At 37.5% G+C, this 24,628-nt stretch overlaps 1 protein-coding gene across 1 annotated transcript in view; it reads right to left on the reverse strand.

The window, feature by feature from the left end:
• Positions 1-24,628, reverse strand: part of Ca-alpha1D (Ca[2+]-channel protein alpha[[1]] subunit D) — a 435,534-nt gene that overhangs the window by 33,417 nt on the left and 377,489 nt on the right. The window contains exon 24 of the mRNA XM_017627184.1: positions 6,924-7,042. Within this exon, the coding sequence (XP_017482673.1) occupies positions 6,994-7,042 (49 nt within the window). The 3' untranslated portion in view covers positions 6,924-6,993. The remainder of the gene's footprint in view (positions 1-6,923; positions 7,043-24,628) is intronic.

A 24,628-nucleotide genomic window follows, 5' to 3' on the forward strand; every position in this document is an offset into this window, starting at 1 on the left:
GTTTTTTTTTCTTTTGCTACTATTTAAGCATTGACTTAAAATACATATGTAGGTACATAGTTAATGATGTCCATTTCTTTCTTTTTATATAAGCAATTAAATTTTAATGATAAGAAAAATTTTAAGTATTCTCAGGTAATATGCATATAATTTTTCTTTTTATAGTTAACATGTTCTTTTCCGAGGGAAGCAATGTTTTCTTATAGCCAAATAATTTGGCATGTGTCAAGTTACATATAAGACATTGTTGATTAATGCACGCAAATGAAAGTAGACGCAAAATGTGGAATATGCTTATGTCAACAAAAACGTGGGAATAAAGCACTTGCATTAATTATGCTTATGTAAAGCCTTTACAATAATTTTGCTTACTATCCAAAATTTTTATGCCCTTATTATTTAGCTACGTAAGCATTTAGTTTGTATAAAAACGTAATCATTAATTCAATAAAGATCACTTGAAAGCAATCAAGCAAACAACAGTGTTCGAACTTGGCGTAATCGCTATTATTCTGAACACCTGTTNATCAGAAGAAATCCTGCACAAAGTAATGATCTTGAAGGATGATGTCAATGAGTTTGTTCAAGCCTGTCAAATGGCCAAGGCTGGAGTGATTAACAGCAACCTGCTAAACAAAGAGGAAATCAACGAATTGATCAGCGAAATCGAAGTCCTTCCATACGCTAACGTCATCGAAGCCGTCGAATACGGCGAACCATCAATCTACACGAATGGTACCTTGCTACTTTACGTTTTGTCCATGCCAAAAGTGGATCAAACGAGATTCAACAATCTTATCACTCGATCACTCTATTACAAAAAATGGTCATCGGCTGGATTTAAGGTACAGCCAAGTTCTAATCAACAAGAAGCAAACATATGGCGTCAAGGATAAGTGCATTCATCTGACAAGCGCAATGGTATGCAAGCAGGATGCATTGGACCTACTACGCGAAGAAGATTGCCTGCCGCGACTGCTCAAAGGTGGCGAGACCAGTTGCCGCTACGTAAGCTGCAACGACTCAACGATTGAGGTCATCAAAGAGGACACGATCTTATTGGACAACGTCAATGACACAGTATGGTCAGGTGAAACCCCCAACTATTTGAACGGCTCCTACATTCTTCAACTGGAAAACGAAACTATTCGAATTGATGATAAAACTTACTGGAGCATGAGCAGCTCAGGCGTTCAAATACTCCGACCTGTGCTGTCTACTATAAAGAATAAAAGCCTCGCCGTCAATCTGAATCTTGTCCACGAGATGACTATTGGAAATGTTAAACTTCTGAGATACCTAAAGGACAGGACCAATTGGTTTACAGCTTCGGAAACTCTGGGCTTGTTTTTGCTATTAATTCTCATTTGGATAGTTTGGAGGAAGCTAACAAAAGGGACAGCACTTCCTAAAGTAAGATTGTCCATACTACAGACGGATCCTCAGGCACGAAGAAAGGAAGACACCTGTTCACGCTCGGATCTGCGGGACGCAGATCTTTAGAGGGGGAAGAGTTAACACTCCCCAGAGTTAACTCGCTGCGGCGCTCCCACTGTTGCCCACTACACGTGCCGCTAAGTCAGCACAATTACATTCTCACGGCGCACGGCAACCTAACACCCAAAGTCAAGGCCATGGTTAGTACCAGCGATTAATACGTATGCTACTGCATTACTCCAGACGCATCGTCAGCATAATACTATTTCGCATACTTGTGAAATAGCATCAACCCATAATGCAAGTGTGGGAACTAACGGACGAACTTATTCACAGACAACAATTATGCAACAGGTACGCCGCTGCTGGACATTGGCTATAAAGGGAAGTAGCGGACACAAAGCAGGCAGTCGAGTTCGGGACGGTAACGCTACGGTTTAGATTAAGAATTCTAATTGTAATTAAGTAAATAGAATAAACTGTTTTAGATTCCAAAATTTGTGTTGTAGATTTGTAACTCGTAGTTAGAACTATTGGGCGCGTTGGCCCAACTAAATTATTTTTTTGACTTATACGGACTTAACGTCCGTAACTTATATGAGGTACACATTAGCGCACACAAGGGGTGGGTTTTGGGGTTCAAACCCCCCCTAAAGCTAATAACCTCAAATACAATCTGTATCTTAAAGCTAAGAATCCAGCTCTCAAGGAAATTATAAGAAATATTTATTATAATTTCTGTTGCTTGAAAAAGCGCTTTGCTTTTGCTGTAAATTTTCATGAGGGAATAAATATACGAGCATTTTTTTTCTTGAGAGCTGCAAACTGATTTAAGAAATTTTGGTAGAAGAAAATTTCTTTTCCATTTCTCGTCCGTCGTTTTATATGAATTTTTCGTTTTTCTTGAGAGTTCAGTTAATTTTTTCGGTATTTGAAATATTAAAAAAATTTAGCAATCGTGAAAAATCACCATCTCTATCGAAAACCAGAAATCGAAAAAATGAACATAGAAGTGCAAAAATTCATGGAATCAATAAATTTATTTTTACTGACTTTTTTTTAATTTTATATTAGGTACTTTTGAAAGTTGAGTGCATCTTGAGTTTATAGAACTTTTTATTAAACAAGTAGTTTTTAAGGAAAGAACACAACCGACTTCAATTCTCATATTCAAATTTAGGGGTACCGTTAATTTCTTCATGATCCAATCATCGGATCTCTAAAACAATTACGGGACAAACCTTGAGGTACTATCTTTCTAATAAAAAAAAGGATTATTGAAAACGGTTCACGTGGTCCAAAGTTATGTATTCCGGCGAGATGATAACCTCCCTTTTTTTGAAGTCGGTTAAAAGCGTTTGAGTTCTGTTAATCTGTAAATAAAGTGCAGTTTATGAATTTTAAAACGTTTATTTATTTATTACATACTGTACATAAAACTTGCTTAAATGTATTTTAAAGAGGGTATTATCTGAAGCAAATTTTGAGTATTTTCCGGTGATATCTCTTCAGAAATATAAAACCCCCCCCCTAAAATATATTCCTGGGTGCGCCCCTGGAGGTACATATGTATGTATGAAGAGTGACCCACACTCAAAATCACACAGTGATATTATTACAGTATTTACAATGTTTTTCATTCTATATTTTTTTTCATAACTTTTTTATAAAAGTATAGCCCAATCTGTAACAAAAGCCACATGAACCTAAATTGTAACATTTTTGCAAAAATTAGAAAAAAATCAAAAAAAAATTCTTAAAAATTGCGACCTTTTTAATAAGAATTTCTATACAAAAATTTGGTACGCAGATTTTTAGTCTATTAATTCAGTCACTGATGTTGTTTGGCGCAAAAATAAGTAATAAGAAAATGGCTATGCCATACTCGATATCGAAAAAAATATCGATATCGGCAAAAAAAACAATTACTCGATATATCGATATATTTGCAGCTCTGGTGGAAAGCTATCGATGGCACTATCGATATATCGATAATGCATTACTATCGCAACTATCTATGGTTATGACCAGACATGGGCACTACCGCAAACAAACGTTAGCTAAAAGTGAGAATGTGTTGGGGTATTTAATTAATTTACATGCTATCGCGTTCTCATCGTTGCGCTCTTACTCAAGGCGAATTTATATAAGGTGGTGTTGTTTAATCAGCTGTGAGTAGCGTTTGATTGTCAAAATTTTATATTTGCTAGTGAGTGAGTGAAAACGTGGGAGTGTTTACATTTTCTGTCGCCCTTTTTCATTCGGAGAAGAATAGCTGAAATTTGACAATGACCAGTTAAAAGCAAAAACAAAATACAAGTAATTTTTGTATTTGTTGAATCGATGCCACCTTATATGAATTCGCCTTGGCTCCTACTTGTATACATACACGCGATGGTTATGCTCTTTGAGCGTGTGCTCATTCTCTGCCCATGCCTGGTTATGACTATCGAAAGTACATGAATATCGATACTATCCACGATATTTTATACCTACCCATTGGAAAAAGTGGTAATGCATTACATGCGTGATAAATAATGTAATGTATTTCGAATGAGTTCTAGATTCTACTTCTGTTTAATATGTAGTCAGAATTCTAATGTATCCAAAAAGCCGCAAAAATTTCATATTAAATCGCATTACTGGTAATGCAAAAATGAATGCCCCACTTTTCCTAGGACATCTATGTGGGGAAAATAATGGATTTTCGAATGTGAAATCGGCTGTTTTACCGATTATTTTTTCGATTACTATACATTACTTTTTCCCACTGGGTATGTACACGTGTAGCAAAATACATATGGGCAATTCACAAGGTGTTGTTATATTTTCCTAACAAAAGTTGTGTTAAAACACGACGGTTGTGAACACCTGTTACGATTATTTATTATATCTCAGCACTTAACCTCACATAACACCGAATAAACATAGGTTGCAGAGTTGTATCGTCATGTGTTATTTTTCTTCACAAAACAATAACAACATTTTTACAACTGTCATGAAATATCATGACTTCACGACAAACACGACAAATACGACACCTTGTGAATTGCCCAATAGTGTTATTTTACGGACATACATATAGGCACGGCGCATAGGGGAAAAAGGTTGATGTGGACAAATCAATTTTGAGAGCCCAAATATGAACCGATTTCAAGTTTCTTTTTTTAAAATAAAAGATAATTAAATTTCGCGTCGATCTGTCCATCGCGATTTTTTAAAAGAGCTCTATTTTTTATATATTTATTTTCCAAAATTAAAGAAAAAAATTTTACGTTTGAATGCTTCAACTTTTTTGGAAAATACTTGAAATTAATTTAAATAATGTCTGCAATTATTTAATAAATTATTCATAAACATTTTTCCATAAGACACATTTAATTAAAAAATGTATTTTATTTGCTATTTATACTAATACAGTATATTTTGCTTAGCTGCACATCCTTCTTTGCACGAAAAACTTGTGCACGTAACCGAAAAAGGCACTTAAGCGAATTTTCTTTACTACTTCAATGAGGAAGGTATCCGAATCCCTATGCGAAATTTTTACCGAATGTAATCTAATTATCTATATAACTACATAAGTTGATAGCCATTTTCGTTGTTCTGCGAGATGAGCAAAATAAATAAAAGGTTGTAAAATTACGTAATGTAGGGCCAGTACAGGTAAACGTAATACTTTCATTGATAATTGATACTAGTCCCACAATTTTTAAGGCAGGTATCGCCAATGTGCAGGTATGTTGAATGCATCTATCGGAGCAGTTTCCTTATAAATGTTAAAGATAATGCTTTTGATGCGCTTTTTGGGGTAGGTATCTTAAATGTGCACTTAAGCATAGAGGCAACAAAGCAAAATATACTGTTTTTTTCTGTTCGAAAAACTCGAGAACAGCTGTACATATATTTATGAAATTTTGGACATGGACACCAGACTATCCAAGGATGATAATAGATGAAAATCAATTTCGATATAAGAAGGGGTCGTGGCACCTCCCATACAAACTGAAGCTTTCACACAACATATCTCTGGAAGTATTCATCGTAGAGTGCTGCAATTTAGTACAGAGAAATGCATTTTTGGTTGCATTTTATTTTTAGTAAGATTAACTTCAGCATCGTTATAATTTAGCTCTCAAAGGGCCTAAAGACTTCTACCTTGGCTCAAAGGTCTTGAATAGCACTAAAACGCACTTGTTGTTCGAGTGATATAAAATTGTGTGACGGATGCACAGCTGCATGCAAATAAAAAAAATCAATACATAATGCATTTTTCCAACAGAAGGGTTAAAATTTTTTTCGTTTTTTAAACAGCGAAATCGTGTTTCACGTCCACAACAAAATTTTTTTTAACAAATCCGCTGGATTTTGCATGTTTTTTCGAACAACACTATTTTTGCCAAATTATTTTTTAAGTCAGAGAGTAATTGTGGCTCAATGGCAATATTTTTCCATGAAAGGGCATTACATTAGCTTTCAAAACCATTTTGTTTCTTATCAAATTGTTGTTTATGTCGAAAGCGCTACGATTGATTCGCATGGAATGTTCGGAAAACACACTGTGCGGCGTAGGTAAAGAATTTTGCGAAAGTGGCCATACATATACATACATACGTTATTACAGAAAAGAAAAAGGATTGAGCAAATTAAATAATTGTATAAACGTTTTCAATGTCAATTCTGTCATTGTGGGTGTTTTTAAATGAGATTTTGGGATGGATTAACACCCCTAATACGATAAACATACAAATGTTCTCATTAGCATCCATAGTGCTGCTCTATCAACAGAAAGTGGCTATCGGCACAATCGATAGTTGCCTACAAACCATTGCCAACCATCGATAGTTTGACACCACTATTTAAAATGGTTAAATTTCCATTGCAACTGTCATGCCAGAATACATACATACGGATATTTCCATACGTCACATACGTGACAGTCGTACGTTTCAATGAGATACAAACAAGGAAAAACATTTGTTTTTTACTTTTTTAACCCTTGTATAGCACATAATTAGCTCTATATTTAGCCGAAAAATGAAAACAATCGACCCGCATGGTCCTTAAACATAAGCAATTAAAGAGAGTGTCGTTACGTGACAAAAATTGAAGTTGATTTTTTCTTTTCTTACAAAATCGCAAGAAACTTGGTTTAATATTATGGCTTGGAGTAATTCTAGTTGTTTTTAATTTTTTTTATTAATGCAATTTGTTTCAATTTTCTTTTACAACCCCAAGTGTGAAACGTTACGTGACGTGGAAATTGGCTCATAAATACGTTAGATATATGACTTTTTTTTGTCGCGGTAGACCTTCCGTTGGAAACACCCATATGTATGTACTAATTTAGCAAGAGAAAGCAACACCAAATATGATTAAAAATATTATACAAATGATAAATTAAATTTAAGGCAGGGTCTGCTAATACACACATACATATAATCGAATTTTGCCATTCAATCCGTAAAAATATCGCGATAACTTACCCCTCCAACGAGGCTTTCGGCTGGACTATTGACCTCAGATAAAGTTGATGAAGGATGCGGATCATAAGGGCTACCTATTTTTGTTCCCATCACATGATCGCGGCCAGGAATACCATTTACTGCAAAATAAATGATCGTGTACACATTTGTTAAAAAAATAATAAGAAGATTATATGTATACTTAGACCTATATAATATGCAAAAATATACAAGTTAGTGAGTTATTTCTTTAACTTCCCGTTTTCAGCTAGCACTTATAGATACACATTGGGCCGTTTGAATAAAAATAAGCAATTGCTTTTTCTTAAAATTTCCGATCTTTTACTCAATTTATTCAAACAAAATTGAAGTAAAAGGTATGAAATTTTAAGAAAAAGCAATTGCTTAGTTTTTATTCATACGGCCCATTACTGGGATTCATGAAACGTCGCAAGTTGTCGCATTTGTTGGAAAATTTGCCAACTTGAGACACTGCTGATTACTTTTGTATGAAAGCTTTCTTGCGACAAAACTTGCAATCCGAAGTTGCAATAGGTCATTTATACAATTTTGTTCGTATCGTATTTCGCCAAAAATGCCACTTTGTAACGTTTCACAAATCGCCCTACTATATTATGAGATATGGGTATGTATTCATATAAATACATACATACACACATATATATTAGAGGGCTGCTTTAATTCATTCAAATTCCTAGCCAAACAGAGTACAGTAGATTTGAATATTTTACTTCACATATAAAACACCCAGCGTTTGGAATTTTGTAAGTTATGAATACACATTTTATTTTAAATATTCTACCTTCAAATAAAAGAATGTAAATGAATGAATGGAAAACATTCAAATCATTCAAACTCATTTCGGTAAAAGTTTTTTTCTACAAACAAATTTGTTCGTATTGTAACAGGAGCGCAGCAATACATACATACATAAATATGTATGTTTGTACATATGTGCATAGAAAAAATATTTTTGGATAGTCATACAAAAAATTTTCATTTATTTCTATCCAATTTATTTCCACTTTGGAATATTTTAAGGTCGACACATATATCAGACAGGTATTCACTCAAATTCAAAAAAAAATTTAAACAAAATGAATGATTCATTCGTTTTGTATATGAATAATTCATAAGCCGTTTTGAATGAATTCATTTAGCCCTCTGATATATATGCACATTAGGAGGGTCCTCAAAATATCAACTTCTAAATTTTGTATTCGGACCCCTTGTAATTTTTCTACGTATAGTATTTATATGTTTATATGATGCATGTAATAGACTTGAAGTGATATATAACCAATCCCGGTTGTTTAAAAATTTATGAAATCGATTGCTTAAAATCGATGCCGAATTAGCAGTTGCGCAGTAGATATTTCAGATCTCCGCAGACGATGTCAAATTTTTATGCGCGTTATATACTTTGAATTGCCTAATGATATAAAAGTGACTATTATATCCAAATATTTCAGATCAAAGTCCTTAGACTTACTGACAATTAAATCTAATGGAATTGTTAATAAACTATAACGCTTTAAGTGTATTAGATGCGCCCTATGTTTTTCACTTAAAATCTCATAAATTGTTTGTAATGACAATTGTTAAGTCTTTAAAATCAGCACTTATCAATATACTATTAGTCTAGGAAAAATTATTTTCTGCTTCTTAGTCCGTTATAGTATATTAAAAAGTTTTTTATTTGATTTCTTGGGACTTTAGAGTAACAAACTGTAACAGTAACAAACCAAAATGAAGCGGATCTTTTACTAAACGCAGTGCATAAAATACGGCGTGTTTGTTGCATATAATGTTGCGATTGTAAGTTGGTTTATTTTTTAATAAAATAGTGACGGTGGAAATTTTATTAAATCTGCTTAAACTTAACGAATCAGACAGTTTCAATAGTTATTGGAGGTATTCAGACCGTGAACCGTTCTTTTTTCAAATAGAGGATTGGAGGATGTTGGACTAAGAGCATTGGGTGCGATTAAAGTACGAGGGAAACTTAATAATCATTTCCTGTCCACGGGAAGGTCACACATTATGTTGGTTGCGGACAACAACATTCATCTTGCCAGCATCAGGCCCGTCGAGAGAAAACTCGGGCCCAGGACTAAAGAATCACGGGCCCCTATATATAAAGTGTATAAAATTAAAAGCATATGGCGCAAATCGCCAAAAACGGGACCTAGGGGAAATTTTTTTTTCTCAAGTTTCGCAGATTTTTTATTACATCTGGGTCATACATACACCGAGGTATCAGACAATATACATAAATATTAACACGAATTTCCTTCCCTCAAACATGAAAATTTACTTAATCCTGAGACACGTTTAAGTTAATGAAAATTAAAAAAGCGCAACATGAAATTAAGGGTTGTTTATATTCAAAGGCCACATTTTTTTGCATTATACTTGCTTTTCTTCGATTGCCTTGTATTACTTTGAAGTTAATAAAATATATTCAACTAAATAATCAGTAATGAAAAAAAAGTCGGCAAAAATTTTTAAGGTAACATCCAAAATACAAAAAAAGTTTTTGCGCGCGGAAACCACCAGGCTAAAAAATGGAAAAAATCTGGTTTTCTTCCAGCATTTTCAGCCTTCTTCGCAAAAAAAGCAGTTTCCTATACTCTTCATTATCCATGTTTTTTCGGGGCAAAATTATTTGTAACGTAAGTATTTTTACTAATTGAATTTTAAGTAAAATTATTTTTTATTTAGTTGGAGATAGGGCTCATTTGAAAGCAACATGGTAAGCTATTCACCGTGCCATAGTTAAAATGTATATTCTTTCAAACTCAAATACGCTCAGGAAATAAAAATAACGTAAAAAAAATAAAAAAGCGAGAGTTATATTATTTCAAAAACGAACGAGGCCAAAAGAAGCAAACTAAGAAGCTAAAAGAAGAAGGAGATTTTCTGATTAAATAGTAAAAATCTGTTAGAATTATTTCAGATATTTTTCTATTACCATTATTATCCTTCAAAATGCACTCTCGAATGGTGGCATACGATTTTTCTCTCACGAGTTACGGCCACTTAAACAGCCGTGTCCTCGAATCTAACATAGCCAAACCAAGCATATGCTTTCTAACTCATTGGCCATAATTTCCAATGGCTATAATTTCTGAATGAAAAACTGTAAAGTACAAATCGGAGGCGCATTTTGAACGGTAAGAATAGTACTAAATGGCTTCGTGTACTAAACCTCAATATCTTGGAGCAGTTGTCAGCTCGAGCTTGAGTTCTAAACAGAAAATTAATTCCGAAACTACCTACAGCTGCACATCAACTGAAACTTTCAAATCTGTATTTATGATTAACATGTTTTTAAATTTTTTGGATTACATGTCAAACCGCAAGTCTACTGAATTCATGCTACTTATTGCATAAAATAGACTACAAGCTATTTAAAAACCTAATTCTAATATACACGTATGTATGTATGTATATCGCAGAGGTAACGTAACAGTCTTTTCCTGTAACGTAACAGTGCGACTACTTTTTGCAAATATTGGCCTGAAAATAATTTTATCAGTTCAATAAATACGTAGTTCTTGAGTTCCATCCTTAAGCTAAGAAACTGTCTATCAACTTTTGAAAACATTATGTAAGGAGAGCAGACAGAAGTTTTCGATAATATAAAAAAGCTTTAAAAAGTACTTCCGAAAATTGTAATGTAACAGTCCGCTGTTGAAACATTCATAAATCCTAAACAACAAGAGTTACAATATATTTTAGGTATATATTAAATTTTGCCACATATGTACTTATGCTTTCAGATGCAAGAAGAAAAGCTATCCGAAAGTTGTGTTTTAGCAAGTTTCAGCGGTATTGGAATCGGAATATATTTATAATAAAAGCCTATAACCAAGGAGCAATTACATTGTAAAAAAAAATAATAACAAGTTATGGTTCTGATATTTCGGGCCCCTTAAGAAGCACACGCCTGGGGGAATTCATCCCTTTCCCCCTCCCTTTCGTCGGGCCTGGCCAGCATGATATCGGCTAATTCAGTAAAAATGCACGACTCTTTCGCGCTTTGATATCAGACCTAATGAACGAGTGAATGCTAAAAAGGCTGTTAAGCCTGGTTTTCATTAGGTCATATTTGACGTAGAATGTTGTCAAAATAATGAATACGGGTTCTCATCTGGTGTTATTTGCGTTTGTTCTCATATATCACCACGCACGGTCATATAAAATGACAGCCAAGTGAAATAGGCCCTCGCCTCTGATGTGGAAGCATTTGGCAACCAAAATGTATTTGCCAACATGTTGGCAATTTCGACTTCGTTTGCCATGCGAACAGCTGATCCTAGCTACAATACCAACAGTTTAGCTACGAAAAAACCAAAAATGCAGATCGATATAACTTTTAACGCTAATATCAACCATACCGAAATTATTTAGAGCAATTAAAAAAAAGAAAATACAACAGGTTACACTTCAACTTTCCTATTTTTTATGTGTTTAATATCTCGGAAACTACTTGACCGATTAGAAAAGTATTGGCGCCAATTCAAAGATAATTTCAATACCTTTTTTACGACGTCTTTACTATAACTATTTTTAAAACAAGTTTTAGGTAAACGCCATTTGAAAAATATATATATACAATTTCGATTTTTACCACTACTTTCGTTAAATTTTGCCTTAAAAAAACCTTTCTATGTAAGGTAATAACTTGTACTTTCTAAATAATATAAATTTCTGTAGCATTATTTATGCAATCTTCTTCAAAAAAGGTAATTTTATGAAAAAATCATTTTTTTTGTTTTTTAGTATTTTCGACTTAAAAATATAAAAAACCAGAAAATATATGTACATCAACTGAAAGATAAACTAATCATCTTTATTTTCACATGATTAGTTGTTTAATCGCTTATGTATGTAGTTCATAAGATATTTCAAAATATCGAAAAATTTAACTTAACCTCCTATACCTTCTTAATTTTTTACTAGCGCTAAACAATTTTGGTAAGGTTAGAATCAGCATGAAGAGTTCTATCCAGTTATATTTTTGGTTTGTCTATATCCAAAACGTCGGTATTCTTATGAAAACAGAATATCAATCATCTGACACCTAAATTTGACGGCAGTCTTTGACATGCACTGCGGTATCGACATTTGGTCAGTTTTTAAATTGTAATGAAAACGCATTTGACACCAAATGAGCAGCTATCAGATGAAGGCAGTTTTTGAGGTCAGTTATTTTGACCTAATGAAAATCAGACTTTAGAGACTTGTGTATTTGCTTCAATATATATACAGAATATATACAGAATTATTTCGATCAAATCCAAATTATTACGGGACCAAATCCAAAAGCCACTTCTACTTATGTAGAAAGAGTCTAGCTCAATAACCACTTTTCAAACATCACCACTCTGTAACTGTGAAATGTACAAATGTACAAATCGTGTGATCCCTGCTTAACTCTCATCATTGGTTTGGTTAACAACTGCGAGTAGATTAGGGATCACACGATTTGTACATTTATACAGATTTGTACTTTTTCACAGTTACAGAGTGGTGGTGTTTGTAAAGCTCCTATTGAACTGAACTCATTATTTCTAGACAACACCACTCTGCGACTACCAAAATGTACAAATCTGTGCAAATAAACAAATCGTGTGATCCCTGCTTAACTTACATCATAGGTTAAAAAACGCGTGATTGGCAAATGCGGTTAGTAATATAAATATTTGTTTTAAACTTTATATGTTAAGGCATGTATTAGCGAATGTAAATGGAAGTTCTCATAGCAAAAACAACAAGTATTAGCAGAATTCAGCATTAACGTAACGGAACAGAAATCTAAACATAACGTTTGTAATAAAGCGAATAAAATCAAACAACATAATTCATTAAGTGCCGTTTCACCAGCAATTTAAGCGAAAAATTATGTTTCCCTTCTGTCAGTTTTCATATTAAATTCAAATAAAAAAATAATTTTCCACTTAAATTGCTTTCGCGAAATAGGCTATAAGTGATAAAAATCAGTTAAATTAAAAAAAACTTCTTCTAAATTGGTCTTACCATGATTGTAAGGGTGGAATGAGAACCTGGAAGTGGAGATGCTGAAATAGAATTCCGGTATAAATTGTAAGTAAAACCGTTGAAATTAAATAATTTAAAAAATATGGTAAGCATCCATTTTGAGTAACATAAAACTTTTAGAGAAAATGTTTGCATTGTGTTAGATCTACTATATACATATACACACATAGATATGTATTCTTTATAAGAAACATTTCACCTAGTGTTGCCAGCGCTTGGCAAGCCTATTTCCTATTTGCCCATATAAGTTTGTAAAAGTTTCTCCTTTTTATATGCCACCATCTTCTACATATCGTCGCTTAAAGTACAAAACCGCGTATCACCAAAATGCTTTAAATAAAAAAGTGGGTTTCAAACCCATTTATTTATTATTTATTTCATGGTAGGAGAGCTTCTCAAACAATATAGAAGCAATTTTTTCGATTCAACTTGTTGAAAATTGATGAATATCTAAATCCCGGGACTAATCCCGGGATCCCGGGATTGTGACAATGCCATCCCGAAAATCCTTGGATTGGAAAAAGCCGAAAAATTAACATCCCTAGTGAGTACCTCCTTGAGTTTATAAGTAATTATTATATAGGCATTATAAACCGTAGCAATGAACCAATATTTAGGAACGCTATTAGAACGGAAATCTTAGATCTTACTCTAAGTCAGAACGTGGCAGCTTCTGTCACAAACTGGCGCGTCTCAGGGGAGATATCAATGTCGGACCATATGCACATAGAATTCGACATTGGTCACTTTCCGGAGTATGAACTAGTTTTTAGAAATGCCAGGTAAACGAGAAGGGAACTCTTTCGTTTTATCATTGAAGAAGGTGGAAACAGCCATGATGGTCAAATTACAACTGCACACGAGCTGGAACTGAGGCTGAACAGCTTCATTCCGACATTGGAATAGCTTTCAATAGTAGCTGTCCCCAAGTAAAGATAAAATCCAAACGTGATATGCCTTGGTGGAGTAAGAAGCTTGAAGCTTGAGATGCCTGGCCAGAAAACTATCAAATAGAGCTTAGAATATGGGTGATTGGAATCCGCTCTTGCCCAAACCTATTGTAACAAAGAATTACGGAAATCCATAAGAGCTAGCTGACAAAACCACTGCGAGGTAACAAAGAGCCTCCCATAGGCAGTACGCCTCCAAAAAGCTCTAAATAGGGAACAGAAAAATACGATCGGCACTCTAAAGAAACCAGATGGTAACTATACTCAGCATCCGGGTGAAACTTGCGGACTTCTGCAAGACACTCATTTCCCGGGCTGTAAAGTAGGCTATTGTCTACGGAATTGGGTATCCCAGCACGCACTTCTGGTAGAGAAAAAAGCCCTGCAACAAAACTTGCAACTATACTGAGACTGCCATTCCCAGCCCTATGTCGAAAACGAAAAGGCACTAGAGTCTAAGAACATAGGCCTTTGTCCCTTCATTGAAATTTCAGGGGCTTTTGACAGCACGTCATACAGGGCAATTAGAGATGCCCTGATATGCAAGGGAGTAAACCCTATCATAATAAATTGGGTGCTTTCTATGCTAGAAACAAGGAAGATCAGGCTATAGCTGGGAAGCATGAACGAATTTATTAAACCTGAAAGAGGTTGCCCTGATGGGGCTGTACTCTCTCCTCTTCTGTGGACTATGGTTATAGACGAACTCCTCTTCCTACTGAACGACCATGGTTTCGAAACACAAGTCTATGCAGACGATCTGGTAAACGATTTCCAACGTCATGCAACAAGCCCTGCACATTACGCAAAGAAGGTCTGACACCAAAGGATTATCCATTAATCCTACTATATCTATTCTGGTTGCGTTTAACAGAAGGAAAAAGTTATTCATGACAATTTACTCTGGGCGGCACTAGAATAGGGCTCTCAAATGAAACAAAATACCTGGGGTGTGGCTGGATAAGACACTCACCTGGAATGTACATTTGGATGCAACCGCAAACAAGGCAGTGAGTGCCTTCTTCGCATGTGCGCGACTTTATGGGAAGACATGGGGACTTTCCCCAAAATGACTTACTAGTCATCCAACACAGTTGTTAAGCCGATAGTAACCTACGCATCCTTGGCATAGTGGGCAAAAGCGACACAAAGAACTGCTAGCGCAAAACTAAGCAAACTGCACCGAATTGGTATAACAGGGGCTATGCGGATCTGTTCATATGCCAGCAATTGTACGCTCTTATAAAGTATTGTGCCTGAGGGGTTCAGTTCTGCGGCTCTTATTATCTTCTCCAACATAAGATTAAAGAAATCACACGAAAGGGAGTCCCCTTGTCTGAAACCTCGTTTGGTATCAAACGGCTCGGAGAGGTCCTTCCCTATTCTGACGGAGCTGGTGGTATTGCTCAACGTCATTTTACACAGCCGTATTAGTTTCGCGGGGATACCAAATTCAGACATCGCGGCATAAAGGCAACTTCTCTTCGTGCTGTCGAAAGCGGCTTTGAAATCGACAAATAGATGGTGTGTGTCGATCCTATTCTCGCGGGTCTTTTCCAAGATTTGGCGTATTGTGAATACCTGATCTATGGTGGATTTTCCAGGCCTAAAGCCACACTGATAAGGTCCAATCAGCTCGTTGACGGTGGGCTTCAGTCTTTCGCACAATACGCTCGATAAGACCTTGTAACCTATGCTTAGAAGGCTAATTCCGCGGTAGTTGGCGCGTATGGCGGGGTCGCCTTTCTTGTGGATTGGGCAGAGCACACTTAAATTCCAGTCGTCGGGCATGCGTTCATCTGACCATATTCTGCATACGAGCTGATGCATGCACCTCATCAGCTCCTCGCCGCCGTACTTGAATAGCTCGGCTGGCAGGCCGTCAGCTCCAGCAGCTTTGTTGTTTTTCAGCCGCGTAATCGCTATTCGTACCTCGTCATAGTCAGGCGGTGGGACAGCTACTCCATCATCATCGACTGGGGACTCGGGTTCGTCTTCCTCACTACTTTCAGCGCTGCTACCATTCAGTAGGTTATAAAAGTGTTCCCTCCACAATTTAAGTATATTCTGGACATCGGTCACTAGGTCGCCATTGTTGTTCTTACAGGAGTTCGCCCCGGTCTTGAAACCTGCCGTAAGTCGCCTAACCCTCTGGTAGAATTTTCGGGCGTTCTTCCTGTCGGCCAGCATCTCAAGCTCTTCGCACTCACGTATTTCGGCCTCTCTCTTCTTATTGCGGCAAATACGTCTCGCTTCCTTCTTCAGTTCCCTATAACGGTCCCACATGGCTCGCGTTGCGCCCGATCGCAGCGTGGCCCTGTAGGCGGCATCTTTTTTCTCTGCGGCTTCTTGACATTCCTCATCGTACCAGTTGTTCTTTCGGGCTCGCTGAAATCCAACTACTTCTTCGGCGGCGGTACTTAATGATCGGGAAATGTGGTTCCACTGCTCGCGTACGTCGGATTGTTGAAGAGTGCTCTCAGAGAGCAGGTGTGTGAGTCGAGTGGCGAATAAATTGGCCGTCTGTTGTGATTGCAGCTTTTCGACGTTAAGCTTTCCTTGCATTGTTGGGCGCACATTTTTTGCTGCACAGAGGCGGGTGCGTATCTTGGCTACAACAAGATAGTGGTCCGAGTCGATGTTTGGCCCTCGGAGTGTACGTACGTCCAAAACGCTTGAAGCATGCCTTCCGTCTATCACAACATGATCGATTTGGTTTCTCGTTTTTCGATCTGGAGACAGCCATGTAGCTTGGTGGATGTTCTTATGCTGGAACCTAGTACTACATATTACCATATTTCGGGCCCCGGCGAAGTCGATCAGCCTCAGTCCGTTATCGGACGTTTCGTCGTGGAGGCTGAATTTTCCGACAGTGGCGCCAAAGATCCCTTCCTTGCCCACCTTGGCATTAAAATCGCCAAGCACGATTTTGACATCGTGTCGGGGGAAGCGCTCATATGTACGTTCCAAGCGCTCATAGAAGAGATCCTTGGACGCCTCATCCTTCTCTTCCGTCGGGGCATGGGCGCAGATGAGCGAGATGTTGAAGAATCTAGCTTTGATGCGGATTGTGGCTAGACGTTCGTCCACCGGGGTGAACGCCAGTACTCGGCGACGGAGTCTCTCTCCTACCACGAATCCAACACCGAATTTGCGCTCCTTTACGTGGCAACTGTAGTAGACGTCGCAAGGCTTCACGCTTACTTTACCTTGCCCCGTCCATCGCATTTCTTGGATGGCGGTGATGTCAGCCTTTGTCTTCCCGAGGACATCAACCAGCCGGGCAGAGGCACCTTCCCCATTAAGGGTCCGGATATTCCAGGTGCATACCCTTAAATCATAGTCCTTTATACGTTTGCCGTGGTCGTCATCAGAAAAAGGGGGTCTCATCCGAGGCTGTTTGCTTCTTTTCATTGGGCGGGGTTTTAACGTGGCGGGACCCAAACCCAGCGCACGCGAAGTTTTACGCCTTCTCACTTTAGCTCGCTCCCAAACGGGTGTTTGGTTGCTACCCAGAGGATACGTGGATATAAATATCCGGACGTTGTGAGCTGCGATTTGAACCGTACGCACAAGAATCGCTTCTGGCCACTCCCAGGTGAATGGCAGTCAAAAGTTGTCCACTTCTGCGCACGGAACCATCCTCCTCCTCGGGATATTATTACCATTAATTAAAATATGCTAACAAACTAGTTTTGCAGTCTTGCTTTAGTGCGAATACTAGAAACAAAAATAAATTTGTGTTTTTAAGCAAAGAAATATAAATGTCTTTATTTTATATCAGTTTATAAAGCTAATTACAAACTGAATTAACTATAAACTATGGAATTGAAATTAATTCATATTGCAGTCGCAGTCATTTTTACAAAAAGTAAAAAATAAGAGAGCCTGTTTGTGTAGCAATATTAGTATGCCAAAACATATGTATATATACTTATGTATATCTACAAGTCGGATGTCTCCGATTCGCTTCAAATTTTTTTATGGGTTCTATACATGAAATAAGCTACCACGTATTCGAGGATTTTTTTTTCTTTTTTTCTTCGGAGATATGATCTGTCAGAGTTAGAATTTTTTCGTGATTCTGACCATTCATGTATTTCTTCCAATCGTTATATCTCAGGCTCTACTCTTCGTACAGACTTCATCTTAACGTCGTTTTGAAGATAAACAAACGGGTTTCCTATATGATGGTTATAATTGTCCTAAAAATACTATAGCTATTAACAGTTGAACTATTTTAAGTTGATTTGCATAGTAAAGACCAGTTAATTTGGGATTTAAAATTACACCCTCGTAATCCTTGTTTAATTCTCTATAAAACACATGTTCCAAAAAAAGAGAGCTTTCAATAACTATTTTTAAAATATTTTTTTTTTATGACGAGGTGGTGTATTTTGTGAGAGTCAACAATGAAGTCTCTACGATGAACAGAACCCGAAATATAACAATTTGAAGAAGTACATGATTATTTAGTCAGAATCACGAAAAATTCTTAAACTTGACAGATCATATATCCGAAGAAAAAAGGAAATATGTGAACCCAATCGAAATTGTGACACCAAATTTGGTGTCCGATATGAAAAAGAATGCCTCATATATGGGCATTCCCATGGTGGCGCACGTGACAGTCGTACGATTTCAATGTGATACAAAAAAGGAATACCATTTGTTTTCTTTAACTTTTTTGGGCCATTGTATAGCACATAATTAGCTCTATATTTAACCGAAAAATGAAATCAATCGAACTGCTTGGTCCTGAAATATAAGCATTTAAAGATAGTGTCTTTACGTGACAAAAAATGGAAGTTGATTTTTTCTTTTCTTACAAAATCGCAAAACTCTGCGAATTGTGTATGGCTATTTTCATGAAACTTATTTTAATATAATTTGGAGCAATTCTAGTTGTTTTTAGAGTTTTTTGAATTAATGCAAATTGTTTCAATTCTCTTTTACAACCCCAAGTGTGAAACGTGACGTGACGTGGCGTCACGTGACATAAATTTCCATCGTTATATTTTTGTTAATATTGCTTTCAAATGAATTTTCAACGCAAATAAAACATGTATTTAATGTAGAATATACTTTATATTTTGACTTCAGCGCCAACTCAGGGTCAATTTATTAGAAATCTATGATTTATTATGTTTCAACCACATAAGCCAAATTCGAACCAAATCGGACCATAAATACGGTTTTTCGAAATATCTCGACCTTGGCACCACCTAGGAAGACCATTTTATGCAAACGTGATTCTACTTACATAGCCAGTATATATTTTAAAAATTATAAAAATCGGCCCGTAAATACGTTAGATATAAAACTTTTATTTTTTTTGACGTGGTGGACCTTCCGCTGGAAACACCCATATGTGTTATATATTAAAGTCCTGCGCAAGTGTATCTGCCGCATTTCGTTCAATAAGTACTCCTTGCATTGTACTCCCAACAGATTGTTACTCTTTTTCTGCATACATACACTACTTGGCGTTGAGAGAGTAAACACTTGACGTACTTGCTATTACTCCACCAAAGCGATTGAGAGAAATAGAGATTGCGCCAATCGCGGTACCGCTAATCCGCTCTTTGTGATTTTGACAGAATCAGCTATGTGCGTGACGTCATCTTGGTGCAATTTTTGATTGTGAGCATACGAAACAACCAAATAACAATTATAATATTTGTGCATTAATATTTCTGCGTGGTTTTAAATAATTATTTAGACATAACAAAGCAAAATGAAGTGTGCCGTGGCAAAGTGTAATAGTGAAAACAAAAGGAAAGCGTGCGATATAAGTTTTTTTTCGTTTCCTGCGGACGCAAATCTGGCGAAAAAGTGGAAGTAGTTCTGCCGGCGAGGATAAGCACTAAACACCAAATCGAGCTATGTGTGCATGAAGCACTTTACTAGTGAAGATATTGAAAAGAATACACAGTTCGAAATGAATAACACATTTTGGCAATTTATTTTCCTGTTATTTGCTTAATTTTTTTTTACTAAAATAAAGTTCAGTTTCAAAATTAAGCAAATACTAGGAAAATAAATTGCCAAAATTTTTCACAATAAACCACTGCTATTAAATTGAACATAAGTATGCATACAGACTTAAAAATTTAAATAGTATTGTTATACAAACATATATGTACAAACAGTTTTTAGTAAATAAGATTTTTTATTATAAACAAAGATGCTTGAGGCAAGTATTGGGTTTACACATTTCTATAAAAACAGAGGAAATTGGAGTTAGAACAAAATTTAAGCTAATACATGTGTACAATGTACATATATATGTCGCTTATGTTGGTACATTTAGACAATAGTCCGTCATAACAATTGTAATATGTTTTTCAGTATTTAACTTTAGTTTCAATTTTAACTAATAGGGATTATGTATAAATACAAATCTGTACACATATAATTGTAATTATAATTATACTCTAATAAAATATACAAGACTATTTAAATGCTTGCTTTTACATGGAACTATGTTGGCCTTTCTTTGGTGAGTTCTAGTATTTAGGTATATTTCCATGATGAATGTTTAGTTTGCTGGCAATGGCATACATACAAAAGCACTTTCTACAGTAAATAGATATGTACATGAACTTCACTACCTACTTATTTTTGTTAGTACCTGATTCTTTTTAGTGCTGGTAGGAGGTAATGCACCAGTGGATAAGGTCGCCAGCCGCTAATTCAAGCGGCATCTTACCGCGCTGTTACGTACCTAATACAAAACAGTGCCCAAATTATTATACATTTAAAAGTTCTGCTTAAATTATGTTTTACTTACATAGAATATTTGTTTCCAAAGAAGACACACTCATGCATCCTCTCGGAAATGGTACAAAAGTCATCAAATAAAAGCTGTGGGGTTTATGGTGGTTGGCTACCGTCCACAAATATAAATATGCACTCTGCATGGCTTTTTACAATAGTGAGTCCCAAAATTCACTTTGCTGCACACCTTCCTTTTGGTCTAGATGAAATTGCAAACACTGTTAATACATCAATTTTTTCATGTGCTAAAAATCGTACTTATCTAAAGGGCTACATGTCCAAAATTATTGCTACGTGTTCCTAATTAATCAATCTTTGTATATTTATTGATTTCTATAAAATTGGGCTATGTAATATTACAATTAACACATTTTTTTGCATTGTTTACATATTTTTATATGCGTTCTGGCATTTCTCTCTCGCAATTGCACCAAGATGACGTCACGCAAAAATTACGATCAAAAATCCTCTCTCATTGGCGCAATCTTGTATTCTATCATTCTTGTCACCAAAGTATGTACTCTACTTTCTCTCATCGCGTACGAAAGATATTTGCTGCTGCCAAAAGGGAGTAGCAAATCTACTCTCTGTATACTTGTAGTACTGTAAGTACTTGAGTATTAAATTTCAATTCTGGTTGTCCAAGAATGATAGAATACAAGATTGCGCCGATCAGAGAGTATTTTTGAGAATAACTTTTGTGTGACGTCACACTGGTGCAATTGCGAGAGAGAAATGCCAAAACGTGAGCAAGAATGGAAGAAGAAGAAAAAATGTTGCAAGGAAAACGTAAACAAGTTGCACAAGTGTGACGTCATGCAAACAACGATTCTGTCAAATTCGTTAAGAGAGGAATAGCGGTCCGAGATCGGCGCAACCTTTGTATTCTCTCAATCGTGATTGTGAGCCTACTAGTTGATATCGTTTGCGGCGCTGGTCAGTGAAATTGAAAGAGTAAAAATAGAATATGGAAATTGACGATGTAAGGAAATGTTTACGGCCTTATTTATAAAAAATAACGTAGATTTAGACAGTTGTTTAATGTGACATTTTCATAAAACTTTTGTATTCAAGCAGCTTTTTAAATCTATGTATGTACTTATATTTTTATGAAAGTATTATTTCTCGTTTCTAATTTTCTATAACACTATTTGCAGTCATTAACCAACAAATAAGTTGTCAAAAACAACAACTGCTATACGAAATAAAATTATTAGTGGCAAATCAAAATTTTGAAAAGTGCCGATTTTCACATTCGATAGTTGGACATGGTAGCGAAGAGATATACGAGCAATTTTTTCTTAAGAGCTGCATACTTATTTAAGAAATTTTTTTATAGAAGCTACTTTATTTTCCATTTATTGTGCGTAATTTTATATGAATTTTTAGTTTTTCTTGAGAGCCTTTACAAATAAAAAAAATTTCGAAATATGTACATATGTACATACATACCATGAACCAACTAACAAGATCACGCAATCGGAAAAGAATGAAAAAAGTAAATTTCTGAGCGTTTTTGACATCTGCCTAAAAATAAAAACAAACAAAGAAAACGAAAATGGCGCGGTGGTTGAGTGCGATTATATTGGTATTTATTATAAAATATAAAAAGTGAAACTTGATGAAAATAAGCAAAAAAAGTTTGTAAAATATGGTTTTAATGGGGGTGTAGAGCAGGTCGCCTCCGCGTGGTGCACCCTGGGTAACGCCAAATGGCCTGCGGCCTCCACGGCCTCTTAACCTGAACCGTAACGACCCTGGCTTCGTCCTCTGACTACGATTCTGAAAACGTTTTGGATTTGTCGATCCCTGAGCTGGTGGTTGTGGTATTCTACCACCTGAGTATGCTGGGGTGACACTCAGCAGAAATGGCTGGTGAGCTAATGCCGCAACTGCCCCCGTCCCGTTAAAACCCTGGCAGCCCTCAGGGTACGTTCCAAGTCCCGTCGCCGTTAAGTTGGTGGTGTAGGTGTGGTTGAGAGGACTCCCGTCTTTGCGCTGGTCGGCTCTGAACTCATGACCACATAAGGGCATGGGTCAACCCTCGCCATAGTCTACACGCTCGGGTTTTGGATAGCGGCTCTGAGTGGGGACCCAACAGAATATGAAAGACAATAACAACAAAAAAACAATAAACCAAAAAAAAAACAATAAGCCTTCGAGGGGTGGCGGGAAGTCGGAGCCGACCTCCAAAGCCGGCTCATCTGGGGGGGCTACAGCACCACCTGCGGTATGCGAGGCGAAACCGCCTCGTTCTCCAATTTTTACCTCTGGGGGATCCTCAACGGATATTCGCTCGGTGGGTAAGAACGCGTCGAAACCGACGCACTTAAATGCTTCCGGGGGCCAGGTGCTGTCGCTACTGGGAGGGCAGGAGTGCCGGAACCAAACTGCGTGGGGGTCTCTAGGCAAGTGGCCGGACTGAGAGAGCGATAGACGGAATCGCCAGCACCAGCGCGGGCTCCTCTCTCTTCCGGGTCTGTTCTCGAAGGCTCCCCACAAGAAGCTTTCGGGAATGCCTAAACGGCAAATATCGTCGGGCAGAAAGGCTTACTCCGACAGGCGCGAGTGCGCCTCCTACGGGTCCTAAGAGACAAAGGTCTCAAGAGGGAGAAGGCTCCCACGCAGAAAGACCCAGGAATGGGTTTGCGCCTGCTCTGTTCAGCGAAATCGCTAAGCAGGCGGGATCAACTACCCTGGGGGTCCTCGATCGAGGCAGAGAAGATGGCACCATATCCAAGGAAACCTGGAGGCGCGTGGCAGCAGCCATCTCCTCTGTCTTTCTGAAGGTGGTCAGAGGAAACTCTGGTCCACCTCCGCGCTGTGAGGATGGTGGGTGGCATCATGGCAACCACAAAAGAATTGTATGCGCCGACGAGCGGTCGGCATCATTATACAAGTCTGCAGTGTCTCTGGTGGGGGGAGGTTTGGGAGGGCCCCAAGCTGGAAGCCGTGGAGGAAAATGATCTTCCTGCCCGCCCGCGTGCCCGCGTCTGGCTCCCCCCGAGCCCTCCGCACCGGAGGAGATTGAGGAAATCCTCTACTACTCCTGATACTATTCAATGCGGAATCCCTTGGCCCTCTCGCTGAATCCAGGGGAGTCATCACATATGGATTCGAAAGGGTAGTCCTTAGAGTCTACCAATCCGATTCCAGGGGTGATGGCTCTCAACCTCCTGAGGTGCCGGAAACACGTGAGCCCGCGGCGGAAGAAGCCCCCATGAGTATGGAGGTAGAATCCATCATGTCGGAGGCCGAAAGTGCTGAGGATGCTCTCTCAACGGAGGGATCCGTCGTCAGCATCGGACGGTTCTACGAAGGGAGGAGGAAGAGAGGCTCTTAGGCTCAGTAAACGAGGACGTCGAACTGGCGTGGCTGGAGCGGACTTTGGAGGATGAAGATCCTGCAAATAACCTCCAACACTCTAAGGTGGCATCCGCAAATCTCCTTATCCACCTTGAGCAAGGTGGAGCCGATGTAGTCCTGATCCAGGAGCCGTGGCTAAGCAGTAGGGGTATCTCCGGGATCAGGACGCCTAATTTCAAGCTGATGGGGCAGAATCTAGCAGGTAGACCAAGATCCTGCATGCTCATCAGAAATGATTTCAAAGCACTAATTCTACCTAATTTCAGCAACGAGGACATGACTGTCAGCCTGGATAGCGGTGCCAGAAAGCTCTGGATTATATCCGCATACGTGGCTCATGACGACGAGGTGGAACCACCTCCATTACTGCTACGTGAAGCCATAGCGGAAGCGAGGCGACGGAAAGCCGATGTAATTATTGGATTACATGCTAATTCGCGACACTCGTGCTGGGGAAGCTCAGATATCAATGCAAGAGGTGAGTCACTTTTTGATTATATTCTAAGTGAAGACTTATGTATCTGTAGTAGAGGAAACGAACCG

The sequence above is a fragment of the Rhagoletis zephyria genome, unplaced genomic scaffold (genome assembly GCF_001687245.7).
Source record: "Rhagoletis zephyria isolate East Lansing unplaced genomic scaffold, Rhagoletis_zephyria_1.1 Rzeph_scaffold_00070, whole genome shotgun sequence".
Classification (NCBI taxonomy): domain Eukaryota; kingdom Metazoa; phylum Arthropoda; class Insecta; order Diptera; family Tephritidae; genus Rhagoletis; species Rhagoletis zephyria.